Consider the following 13,516-nt stretch of genomic DNA (forward strand, 5'->3'; position numbering starts at 1 on the left):
GCAGAGGTACACATAAGGTATCCCAAAGTTTCAATGCCTCGATAAAGAGCCTTGAGCAATATTAGCTGCAAAGTAGAAAGTTGGATGGACAGTATTATATGTTCCATTTCGAAGATTTTTGTGCTTTGTTTTCATTTATTTTGTTGTTTGCTATTCACTTTTACACTATTTTTTTTTTTTTTTTTAGGAAAGAAAGCACTTTATTGGATTTAGGAAAAGCTTCTGGCTGGCAAATATTTTTGTAGATATGGTCAATGTCTGATTGCAGTCTGTCTACTGTTTTTATTGTATCACTTTTGTATATTTTACGCCAAACAGAAGTTTGCAGGCAGTGTCAAAGCTCACAAATTGTAATTACATTTAATTAAAAGTCATCTGTTTTTTTAACTAAAACAAGTGAGCCAGAGATGAATAGTAACTGCTAATTGGTATGCTTTCAAATGATACTGCCTAAGGGAGGTGCGTATAATGTAAATAGAATTTATTCTAGGACGAAACCTTGTGGCACTCCATAATTAACCTTAGTGTGTGAAGAGGACTCCCCATTTACATGAACAAATTTGAGTATGTTAGGTAGATATGATCCAAAATACTGCAGTGCAGCTCCAGCGCGTGCTCTAACCTCTGTAATAAAATATTATGGTCAATAGTATATCGAGCGCTAGCAAGACAAGCACAGGGTTGCTCTTGCTATTGATACCATTACACCAATTCGTCACAGTATTGTGTTGGTCCTTCTTTTGCTGTCCAAACATGACTGACACATTGAGCAATGGACTCTACTAAACTCTTAAGGTGTGCTGTGATATCTGCCACCAAGATGTTAGCAACAGATCCTTTAAGTCCTTTAGGTTTAGAGGTGGGCCCTCCATGGATTGAATGTGTTTGTCCAGCACATCGCATAGATGCTCAGTTGGACTGAGATCTGGGGATTTTGGAGGCTAAGTCAACACCTCAAACTCGCTGTGCTCCTGATACCATTCTTGAATCATTTTTGTTTTGTGGCAGGGCGCATTATTTGGGGCACATCATTAAGAGGTCACAGGCAGCCACAGTGACTACTATTTTTATGACAAGATGTGCATGATCTGCAATAGTGCTTGGGTAGATGGTACACGTCAAAGTACCTTCTGCATGGATGCTGGAATCCCAATTTCTCAGCAGAACATTTCCCCAAACATCACACAGACCAGGGAATCTTCTTTCATTGCTCCATGGCCCAATGCCATGCTCATTGTTGGTACTTTCGGTATATTGCTGGTTTATCACTGTTTGCTCAGTGGCTGAAACAGTGGCACTTTTGATAGGTACTGACCGCTGCAGATTGAGAACACCCAATAAAAGTTACAGTTTTGGAGATACTCTACCCTAGTTCTCTAGCCATCACAATTTGGCCCTTGTCAAGCTCAAATGTTGACAATTGCCCATTTTCCCTGCTTTTAACATATCAACTCTTTCAAAATATTCACTTCCTCTCTTATATATCCCACCCACTAACAGGTGCCATGATGAAGAGATAATTAGTGTTATTCACTTCACCTGTCAGTGATCATAATGTTGTGCCAGATTGGTGCATTTTTACAGTCACAGATGATGTGTTGTTAACAGCATGAGCACTCTTACTATGAACCTTCTTACAATGACACTGTCAAATTCCTATTGCGTATATTGTTTGTTGTTTCTAAAAATGCACTCTTTATCTACATTCATTGTCTAATACAAATCATCTCGTTGTTGCTAAAAGACAAATGTCTAAAAGGGAATTATGCTGTTGTTTGTTTTTATCTTGTGGATTACAAAAAAAACAAAAAATGAAACATGTAGTCAAACTGTAATGAAAGTGATGACTATCAGGTGGGAATAGGGAAAAGGAAACCCTGTGCAAAATCATTTTGCTCTGATGCGACAGCGTGAAGTTAGCCCTCGGCCATGGATAAAGTTTGTGCCGAAACACCCCCAGTGGATTGTGATTAATCAATCTTAGAGAGCGGTATGGGGAAGTGATGGTAAGAGGGAAAAGGAGTAGGTGGAAAAGTGCCTGTGGGGGTTGTGCACTTTTAAGTGGGAAATAAGTAGATCAGCAGACAAAAAAAACTCTTCATGAGGTTTCATCATGAGTCTGAATTAACTGTTGAATCAAAGATGCTGATGAAAAATTGAGATGTTCCATCTGCTCTCTGGGTTCTGCTGTCAAACCCACTTCTCCAGAGTACAAACAGTATCCTGTCACATAAAGGCGAAAAGGCCATAGAAGTCCCAACCATGTTTGAACCCCTCAAAAGTAGTGTGTACATAAAGATATAACATTAAATATAAATTGACAGCGTGACTGTTGTATTGTGTTAAAACAATGATTTTCATTCATTAATGAGTTGATTAACAGGAGTATAAATCCATCCCTTTTGAACCTAAAAAAAAGGGTCAAAGTTTACTGACTCAAACTGACACTTGAGGTTGGCTGAATGGAACAAAATACGCCACAGGAAATTGTTTGGGCTTACAGCTGTGTTATACAAGACAGTTACTTATTATGTATGTATGGAGTTAATTGCATATTGGCAGATGCTTTACATTAAAGGATTTAGGTGTGATTGAAGAAATTATAGGGAAATTAGTGTACTAATAGTGTTGGTTACAGAAATTTGTAGCAATTCTGTTTTTGATCTAGTTTCTAACACTTCAAAGTAAAGATACGTTTACATTCATGACATTTAACTATTTATTCTGTCTAGCATGCATTAGTTTAGTACCTGTTTGGGAAAAATAGGAACAAAGTGGTATTGAATTCCTTTCCTGTCATTTCACCAGTCAGATTTTTCGTACCCAGTCAGCTGTTCAGATTCCTCATGTGGCTGCCTTTTCCAAGGGGAGTCGAATGTAAGAGAAAGCTCACATTAGTTCTCGTCACAGCTGACTGAACATTTGGATACATTCTGCTGCATACTGAGACCTTCATCATTGCAGAATAGCACAAGATAGAATATGGCAGGTTTAGGATGCAGTTAGTAATAAATTCAATAGAGTGTATTATCAGTTTTGTTTGCCAGTTTATCCAATCCATTTTTATTTGCAAACTCAACAAATATGTATGTCTACCTTCAATTTCTGTGCTGTAGAAGAACAAAAAGTGAGGAAAAACTCAAAGTACTTAAACCTGATTGAAATTCAGCGAATTGTCGTTGTTATCAGACATCTGATGCTACAAAAGCAAAACAGATGTCATGTAATTAAAAGTAACCCTGTGGTGCTTTTCTATTTTTAGGGCAGAGCTGTATATGACAGTTGCAGATCAAAATGACACCCCTCTGTTTTTGTGTGTTTTCTTTCCTTCTTTCTTTTTTATGTGAAAGCTAAGGTCATCACTTTAGATTTCTTCACTAATATCTTCATCATAGCACAGATAATATGAAATCATTGTCACTGTAGTATATAAGTTACTGTAGTTATGAGTTAGGCTGACTATTCACTCTTTTAATGTATTGTGTAATAGACATCTGTCACCCTCACCGTACTGCTAGTTTCCACTCTATCCACCCATCTTCCTGATGGGACAAATCCTAAAGTTATCAATATTCAGGATAATAGTCTCAGAGGAAGAGTAATATGAATGTGTCAGTAGGATTGGAGTATTCATAACTCCACTTCCTTATAATTCCATCCTAGGCTACACAGCACTGAATATTAATCCTATCATTTTAGCCCTACCTATGAGGAAACACATCAGATAACAAATGGATTAAATTGTACTGAATCAAGAACAGGTCTGTCTGAAACAAAAAATTTAGTATTTTGTTTATCTTGAAATACAAAGTTAAAAGAACCTGTAGCTGACCTGAAATGTTTGTGTGGGTTGCCATGACAACACCAAAGTGAATCTGAGATCGTTATTGTTTTCTATTTGTTTTCTTTATTTGCTTCTCCTGCTTGTGTACATTTGCAGTAGGAAAGGTAATCTATGAATCCAGTGATATATCCTGCTTATAAGAAATGTTTCTGTTAAAATATTATTGTGAAGTAGTCACTTCTTGTGAGTTGCGGGAACCGGAAGTTGTGCGCGGGAGAGACAAGACAGAACGGTAACACGGCGGACTTTTCGGAATATACAACTTTTCTACTGCTGGTTTTACAAGGCGTACACGGTAAAAAATCATTATGCTGTTATTTGTTTAACACTTGTGCACCTTGTGAAAGGAAATAAGTGGCTGAGATGAATATCATATGTGCTATCGATATTATTTTACTTGTTTCTAGTTTTCACGGTGCTCCATGATTGTGAGAGGAATAAAAGAATTGTGGACATCAGTACGAAGCGTGGATTCTTTCGACCAGAGTAGAAACAGTGAAAACGTGTCCCAATCCATCTGGAGGCTTCGGTGTGCAAAGCTCTTCTCATCCTGCAGCAAGCTACAGGTCTCGGTTTGCAAACGCGCTTCCCCTCCTGCAGCAAGCTACAGGCTTCGGTGTGCAAAGCTCTTCTCATCCTGCAGCAAGCTACAGGTCTCGGTTGCTTCTCATCCTGCAGCGAGCTACAGGCTTCAGTGGACACGTTGCTTTGCATTTTGTGACAACCAATCGGGAGCTGCAGATTCAGCGGACACTCCAAGAAGCGGTTTCAGGCTAAAGCGTGAGTCCTCAGGCTATATTGCGCAGTTATTATGCCTCATGAGTTGATGGATAGAACATGAGCTACAAATTTGCTGTAATGGACAAGGAATTAATAGTGTTCAAATTTCGGATTGTGTAAAAAACAAACAAAAAAACAAACAAACAAGCAAACAAACAAACAAAAAAAGAAAAAAAGAAAAAAAAGAAAAAAAAAAAAGGACAATCTGTTGACGTTCTGGAAATTATTGTTGTTTTCTTACCTGTTGCTTGCAAGCTTCATGAAGGCTGAAACTGAAAATTTATTTGCTGTCATACGTAAGAATCTAAGCTAAGGTTCCTTTGTGTTAATTTTAATAATTCTCCGCCTATTACATCCATTCTTGTAATTACCTTAGTTATCTTGTCCTCTTCATAAGATACCCCCTTTAAAGTCTGAAAATGTCTAAAGATGGTCATAGTCACCCTGATGTTATGTCAGAAGTACAAGATGCAGGGGATTTGGAAGAGGAAAAAAGTGTAGTGTCTGAGAAATCTGAGACAAAAACAAGAAAATCCTCTCGTGAAAGGCGATTAACGCCAAAAATGCAGGAACTGAAAGATCAAGAGTTAACTCAAAAGGAGAAGAGGTTCAAAGCAACATACGAGAAATGGAAAAGCAACGTAAGAGACATTCGCACAAAGTTAAAGCAAGTATGCTCTGAGAGTGACATGTATGATATGATGGATGAGGCTGAGAAGCTTGAGTCTGAATTAAAGGAACAGTATGACAGAATTCGACTCCAAACCTCACCAAGTCAAGAATTTCGAAGAAAGATCGATGCATGCTCAGCCGTGACGGCCGACTTGCTGCAGCTGATGAGAGTACGTCTGACTGAAGATGAAGGTGAGTTTGACACGGTGGCGGAAAGATCAAGGTTACGCATGCTACTTGATAATGAATATGCTAGGTCCATATATGGATCCACAGCCTCCAGAGTTACTGCACCCAGCTGTCACAATTCTAACCATCTCTCAGAGTCACCTAGCATTCCAGCTATGAGAGCGGAAGTGGCTGCTCAGCTGGCTGCAAAGAAAGCCGAAATTGATATGGAAGCTGCCATCGAAGCTCAACGTCAGCAGTTGAGAAAACTTGAAAATCAGAGGGACATTGATGTAATTCAGGCAAAGCTAAATGTCTACACTGAAGAAGAGGGAAGGGATGGGACACGCAGTCCTCCATTCAGCAAAGTGAGTGATGCACACCCCTTCGCTCACCACATCCCAGATCAAGAACGGCAGGTTGTGCAAAACGAGACATCATTGGTCCAATCGCTACAAGAGTCATTAGCTCTTACTCGCTTGCCAACTCCAGAACCTTCTGTATTCTCGGGCGATCCTCTGAAGTTTACAGAATGGAGCATAAGCTTCAAAGCCCTCATAGAGAGACGATGCTCTGACCCTGCAGACAGGCTATTCTACCTGCAAAAGTACATAGCAGGTGAGGCAAAATCCTCTCTTGAAGGCAGCTTCTACAGAAAAGATGAAGAAGCCTATCAACAAGCATGGGATAGGTTAAATGCTAGATATGGCCATTCCTTTGTAGTGCAGCGGGCTTTCAGAGATAAGCTAAATGGGTGGCCGAAGATTGGTGGAAAGGAATATCTCAAGTTAAGAGATTTCAGTGATTTCCTCCAAACATGTAGTAATGCCATGCTTCACGTAAAGGGCTTACAGGTTCTTAACGACTGTGAGGAGAATCAGAAAATACTAGTCAAGCTTCCTGATTGGGTGACATCTAGATGGAACCGTTATGTCACAGAGCAGCTAGATCGGGGCAACGACTATCCAAGCTTTCATGAGTTTGCTTCCTTTATCTCTAAGGAGTCACGCATCGCATGCAATCCAGTGTCATCCTTACATGCCTTAAGGCACTCTGCAGAGGCACCAGCAAGAGAGATGAAGCGTTCAAAAGCAAACACGTTTGCCACAAATGTGAAACCCCCGATTCCATCAAGCTCCACCGCCAAATCTGACCCTGGTGAAATCAAGTTGGGAGATGCAGGGAAACCAAAGAAATGGACCACACCAACACAAAATTCCAATAATGGCCAGTGTATTTGCTGTAGTGAGAACCATTCCATACATAAATGCAAGAGGCTTATGGACATGTCTGTAGAGGATAAGAAAAAATGCATACTTGAAAATAAGTTGTGTTTTGCATGTCTAAGAAAGGGTCACAATTCTAAAGACTGTAGGAACAGGGCCATGTGTGGCATATGCAGAAAGAGTCACCCAACGCCATTGCATGAAGATCGTTCTACAGCAGCATCAACACAAGGCGCAGTTGAAGAAAGTACGTTGTCATTATCATGTTGTGTGAGTGGAGGTGAAGGTGGGAGTACATCAATGATAGTCCCAGTGTGGATCTCAACACTTAGTGCTCCGGACACTGAAACCCTAGTGTATGCACTATTGGACACTCAAAGCAGTCACACATTTGTTGATCAGGAGGTGTGCGAAAAGCTACAAGCAACAATGGAACCAGTGAAACTTAAACTTTCCACCATGATGGGGAGAGACTCAGTCGTGAAGAGTCAAAGAGTATGCAAGCTCAAAGTTAGAGGATTTTCCTCTAATGTTTCCATCAGTTTGCCTCCAGCCTACACAAGGGACTTCATTCCCCTTGACCGCACACATATTCCCACTTGCCAGACAGCCAACAAATGGAAACACCTTGTAAGCATGGCCCAGGAGATACCCCCGTTGATGGACTGTGGTGTTGGATTGTTGATTGGATACGACTGCTCCAGAGCGTTAATTCCAAGAAGGGTCGTCACTGGGGGTGACTATGAGCCTTATGCTATTGAGACGGATCTTGGTTGGAGCATTGTGGGAAGCGCACCACAGCGTGTGCAGGCTAAAGATGTGACTGGTTTTTGTCATCGAGTGTCTGTCAGAGAGGTGCCACCCATAACACCATTTGCTGTCATCAAGGCCCTGGAGTCTGATTTTGCAGACACAAAACCTGGTGACAGAAGCATATCTCAAGAAGATATTTGCTTCCTGCAGATCTTGAAAGACAGAATCCAACAAAATAAGGATGGTCACCTGGAGATGCCTCTCCCTTTCAAAGCACGTCCGCATCTCCCAGACAACAAAGGGCTGGCGTTAGTACGGCTGAAGTATCTAAAGAGGAAGCTGGACAGAGATCCCAAATTCAAAATAGACTACGTGAGATTTATGGAAGGTGTCTTCAAGGATGGAGATGCAGAGAAAGTGGAAAACCAAGCAGAGCTGGGGAAAGTCTGGTATATCCCACACCAAGGAGTTTACCACCCCAGAAAACCAGGAAAAATCAGAGTGGTTTTCGACTGCTCTGCAAGGTATGAAGGCACCTCCTTAAACGACCATCTGCTAACAGGACCTGACCTCACAAATAGCCTAACAGCCGTGCTGTGCCGCTTCCGTAAACATCCCATCGCAGTCATGTGTGATGTGGAGAAAATGTTCCACAGGTTTCATGTGAGCGAGGATGATAGAGACTACCTGCGGTTTCTCTGGTGGGAAAATGGAGACACAAACTCTGAACCCAGAGAGTACCGCATGAAGGTTCACCTGTTTGGAGCATCATCATCCCCTGGCTGCGCCAATTATGGCATGAAGCACCTTGCCAGCCAATGTGAGAAAGAGTACCCCTCCGCAGCTAACTTCATCCAGAAACATTTCTATGTCGACGATGGTCTCATAAGTGTAGAGTCGGTGGGTAAGGCAGAGTAGAAACAGAACCTGTGTTTGATAATGATACATTCATAAGTCATTAGGTCGATTGTTAATCTGAGTTTAAAAGACGAACCTTTGTTGCCTTTGTTGTTGCCTTGGAAAAATCACTTCCTGCAGTGCTACAAACACCTTATAGACAAATGACATTCAGTAGTGGAGAGTCAAAGGAAGCAACCTTGTGCTCTGCTAGTTATTAGACATCGCATACTGTACATGCTGACAAAATTTAAAAAGAACAATGAAAAACATAGACTAACAATTTCAATTTAAAGATACAATGTCTCTCTTTTTAAACTTGGCTTATCCAGCCAATGGGGGAATTTTGCTAGAATAGTTTATGTCCACTTTTCTTCTTCATGAAATTAAGGGTCTTTTCAAATCAATACAAAGATCTTTTGAGGGATTACCTTTATCCCATGGTGAAACTTTCTGCCCTAATATGAGTGCTCTGTTCCTAGCTGACAAAACTCCATCTACCCATCCAGTAAAGATTTAGAGGTTTGCAGAATCTATGCATTGAAGCTCTAATGACATAAGGGTCACCTATCACCTTGCAACGACATTTCATCAAGACATCCATTCATCAATCTGTTGTTAGCAATTCACAAGAATCACTAGTCCTACAGTAATGAGTTTAACTGAATGTGGATACAAAAATCCCACAATGCGTGGTCACCCAAAGGTATCATGAGCTGAATGTCCTACTGTTGTTTTTGTTTTTTTAATTTTGTGTGATTTTGTGATAAATACAACAAAATAAAACTAGTACTGGTACCGAAAAAAAGAAGATTTATTCATAACACATGTGAAAAGACCCAGGAAAACCGAGTTAACGATAAAAACGATAACAAAATAACGCTGAAAACCGATAAAAACCCTGAAAACCATACATTTCACACCTGAGCCTCAACTCTCGCGGTCCGGTACCAAACGACTCACGGACTGGTACCGGTCCGAGGCCCGGGGGTTGGGGACCGCTGAATTATGGGACAGAGCTACTTCTTCTTCGGGGTTTAACGGCAGCTGGCATCCTTGTACTTGCAGTGCTGCCATCTTCTGTTTCAGTCCGTTATTACACTCTTAAATCCTACTACTTATTCCTGCGTCTTTTGTGATCTTACAAAGCTTCAAACGACGCGTCGACTATTAAATTAGTCGTCGACGATTTTAATAGTTGACGTAATCGTGACTAGTCGACTAATCGTGGCAGCCCTAATAAACATGAATGTCTCTGTATTGTAAGTATGCTTTGACATTTACAGTTGTATGCGTGTATTTGCTTTCTGCTCATTCAGTCAAATACTGCACATTCAATAGATTTTTAAAAGAATCCATTATGCTAAATACATACATGGATAGTAATGTTTGGAATGTATAATATTACAGAATGTTTAACTAATGATGTGACATTTTTAAATGTTAAGGTCATGCAGATGTTGAGTTTGGAAAGTGTTCTAAAGTGTGCATCATTAACTGTCAGAAATCATTACAATTTCTAAACACAATTTCTCAACAAAATCTCTTCTGTCATTTTCTTTGTGTTGACTGTGCCAAAGCAGGCATTGCATATTCATTACATTACAACAGCACATAATTATGACAGCAATTACAACAAATGTTGGGGCTGGATTCATTATGGAAAAGAAGCTTGTGTGTGTGTGTGTGTGTGTGTGTGTGTGTGTGTGTGTGTGTGTATTGTTGTTAATGTTTCTCTGTGCTTCAAAGGTTTTGGGGAATGAGATGGTCCAGTCACAGAGGAAATGGAGTGGAGAAACATTAAACCAGCTTTATCCAATAAAAGTGTCTCTTTAACAAAACAAAGCAAAAAATACATAAATAAACAATAAAAAAAAAATTAAATAAAAAATATGCTTGTGTTGTTTACTGGGATATTTAGTAATGCTGATGATTTTTAGTTAAGGTTCTCGTGTTTGTCCATTCATATATTCCTTTGAAGGGACTTTCAGTTGCAAAGCTGATTAGAAATACACCAATTGCAATTTTTTTGGCTGATTTTGAATTCTGATTTTTATTTTTTATTTTTTTTTATCAAAGTATGACCTATCAAGACCACTTTTGCTAATTATGATTTTCTTTTCTAAGAACTTCAATTGATGGTGTATACAAGTACAAATCAAGCTTTATTCATTAAAAAAGTAATTTTCATAATAAAATATTTACTTGCTTATATAAAAATTGAAAATAAAATCTTCTGCTCTGGAATGTTTAATGTTATAATTTTACCTTACCAAAAAATAAAAAGCAGGTACAACAGATTTTTATAACAAAACACATGTCATTTATGTGCATCATTTCCCATATGGTTTCCAAGATGTTTTCAGCACAACTTTACCAGATAACAAGACATTGATCCTTTGGTTTTACACTCTTCTCTAAAATTTTAGTCATATCTACTTTGATCCTTTGTTCACATTGGGGGCTCTGGCTTGTGTCTCGCACTAAGCTCTGGATTGCTTTAGCTACTTTGGACTACATTTATGAAACGGGGCAAAATAGCATGTGAGTGTAATCCCCCAAAATTAGTATCATCTCTTTTATTAATGATAATCAACAATAATAAGCATGTGCGGACTGAATTGATATTTGTTGGATTTTTTGGGATTCTATCTGCTCAACAGTCATGGGTCTTCTTTGACATATTGTTTGTTACATTTCAGTGGGTGAAGTGCTATGACTGCAGGGAGTCCATAGTTCAGCAATTCTCTACTTGTGCTGTTGTACTACTATGTAGTTTATCATTGTCTTGCGGAAATAAGCAAAGCCTTCCCTGAAAAACACATCCCCTGGATTGAAGCATACATTGCTCTAAAACCTTTGCATACATTTTAGTATGGCTAGTGCGTTTCTATCATCCATTTTATGCTGCAATTTCCGATGCACTCTGGACCGTTAGAGTTGCATGACCCCTCTCCTCCTTAGTTTAGAGAATGTAGTGTCAATGTTTTCCAAAAAGAATTTCAAATTTTGTCTGACCACAAAACAGTTTTCCTATTTGTCTCAGAGCATTTTAAATGCGTTTTGGCCCAGAGAAGATGGTGTTTCTGGATTATGCTCACATATGGCTTCTTTGCATGATAAAGCTTTAATATGTGTTTGTGGATGCCACAGTCAAGTGTGTTCACAGACTGTGGTTTCTGGAAGTATTCCTGAGCCCATGCAATAATTTCCATGACAGAGTCATGCCTGTTTTTAATGCAGCGCTGCCTCAGAGCCAGAAGATTGTGAACTTACAGCACTGATTTTCAGCCTTGTCCCTTGTACACAGAGGTTTCTTCAGATTCTTTGAATTGTTTGGTGACATGATACACTATAGATAGTGAGATATTCAAAGTATTTTAAAAAAATTTTTATCCAGGAACATAATTCTGAAATTGTTCGATAAATTGTAGACAGAGTTTTTTGCAGATTGGGTAACTTTTGCCCCCCTCAGATGCTCTTTTTATACTCAGTTTACTGCCCTGGAAAAAAAGGGGAAAAAAAGGATACTGCCCTGTTGCACATTACCCTAATTAGCTAAGAAATGTTCCTCAAGTTAAATCTTTTTAGTAAAACTTACTTTTCAGCTTGTTATCACCCTGTCCAATCTCTTGTGAAACATGTTGCTTCCATAAAATTAAAATCAGTTCAGTGTTTGTTATATGACTGATTAAAATCAGCCGAATAACTGCTATTTATAGTCGCCGCAGTGTGTGGAGTCATAATAAACACTTTTCCCTTTCAACATCTGTGTCATCCTTTTCCTTTTTTAAGTGTGCAGTTACTTCCACTGCATTGATTTTATAATCATTAGGTGCCTACATTTTCACAGGTAATGTGTTCCATTAAACAGTTGTATCTTGTTCCTTCACTCAGTATACTATTTCAGTATAACTAAACAGATTCTGTTTTGTTTTCTGGGCTTAGTAATGACTCCATTTTTAGTAGATTCTACCACTGTTTGGCATATTTGAGCTCTAATTTAGTTTGCCCAGAAGGCAGCCTTTTTGCATGATTAGCTACTGTCTTGATAAATTAGATGAGCATAAATTCTGTGAAAACTACAGTAGCTTCCTCTAAACAGAGAATACTGACCTTTATTTTATATTCTCAGCAATAGCTTTACAACAACTATCAGTAGTTAAACATTTTCTTCTGTACAGAGAGATTGCTTTTGCATCTTCAATTGTTATTGTAACTTTTGGCACATGCCACAAATAAGTAAAGGAAACCAGATCAAACTAAACACAATAAAAATGGAAAGGATGCCGATTTATTGCTCTGGTTCTCCAGTAAACAAGCAGCACAATAAAAAATAAACATTTTTAAAAGAATGCAGAGTTCTCCAAAGGAACATTTGGGTCTAGTTAAGTGGCTCAGGATCATTGAAAAATAAAATCTCATTTATAGCCTCTCTTGATCTGTCACCTGTTCTAGATATGCACACTACTTCTTAAATTAAGGATTGTGGTTGTCACACAGCTAGACTTTGGGCAAGCGCTGTGGTCATGGTGAGTTATCCTTATCAAGTAAGCAGAAATAATTAGTTCAAAACCCACTGCTCTTTCATCTTAGCCTCTTCTGAAGCTACTCACACAGTTCACTCAGCATGATGCAAGCTACAAAGTAGTTCATTTACTGTAAGGCTTACATAGTGAACTGGCAGTGCTGAAGCATTCCTGATAAATGGCCCTATTAAGGGAATAGAGTGGGATCTAATTATTATTATTATTGGTTATGTTGTTATGCTGCTGCAAGATACTATGCCAGGAGAGAAAAAAAAAAGCTGTCACCTGTATTTGAGTCTCATCAGTGGTCAACTGTGCTGACAGCAGAGAGACTGTAGAACTGTAATCTCATATAAATTCCATGTTCCAAGGGTGTGCTCAGACAACACTGTGATGTATGAAGTCACTGGTAGAGAAAAGGGCAGATGACGAAGCTGCAGACTGTTTGATATTCAGGGTATACTTCCTTAGGCTGACCTGAGTAGTAATGCCCTTGCATTTCAGTCACTAAGGAGACAATATACAATGAAAAAAGTCTCTTTTTTTTTATTAATGTATGAAATATCTAATGATTTATTAACTGAGTTTATAGTATATAATATAATAGTTGTTCCTTCCCTTCCTCACTGCATTATATTTTTTAACCT

At 39.0% G+C, this 13,516-nt stretch overlaps 2 protein-coding genes across 4 annotated transcripts in view; both read left to right on the forward strand.

Annotated features, from left to right (window-relative positions):
* Positions 1-13,516, forward strand: part of igsf21a (immunoglobin superfamily, member 21a) — a 194,242-nt gene that overhangs the window by 11,257 nt on the left and 169,469 nt on the right. The gene's annotated exons all lie outside the window — the stretch shown is intronic.
* LOC146574852 (uncharacterized) lies at positions 59-13,514 on the forward strand. The gene is made up of 2 exons (XM_085274824.1): positions 59-4,139; positions 4,252-13,514. Exon 2 carries the CDS (start codon positions 5,044-5,046, stop codon positions 8,359-8,361), a length of 3,318 nt encoding a protein of 1,105 aa, XP_085130950.1. The 5' UTR covers positions 59-4,139; positions 4,252-5,043; the 3' UTR covers positions 8,362-13,514.

The sequence above is a fragment of the Mchenga conophoros genome, linkage group LG5 (assembly GCF_057382185.1).
Source record: "Mchenga conophoros isolate Kocher_MC1m ecotype Shallow Benthic linkage group LG5, M_conophoros_male_GT1.1, whole genome shotgun sequence".
NCBI classification, from domain to species: domain Eukaryota; kingdom Metazoa; phylum Chordata; class Actinopteri; order Cichliformes; family Cichlidae; genus Mchenga; species Mchenga conophoros.

Bases quoted from the DNA above. Each gene is read 5' to 3' on its own strand.
- LOC146574852 (XM_085274824.1), top strand. From the start codon at position 5,044: ATGTCTAAAGATGGTCATAGTCACCCTGATGTTATGTCAGAAGTACAA.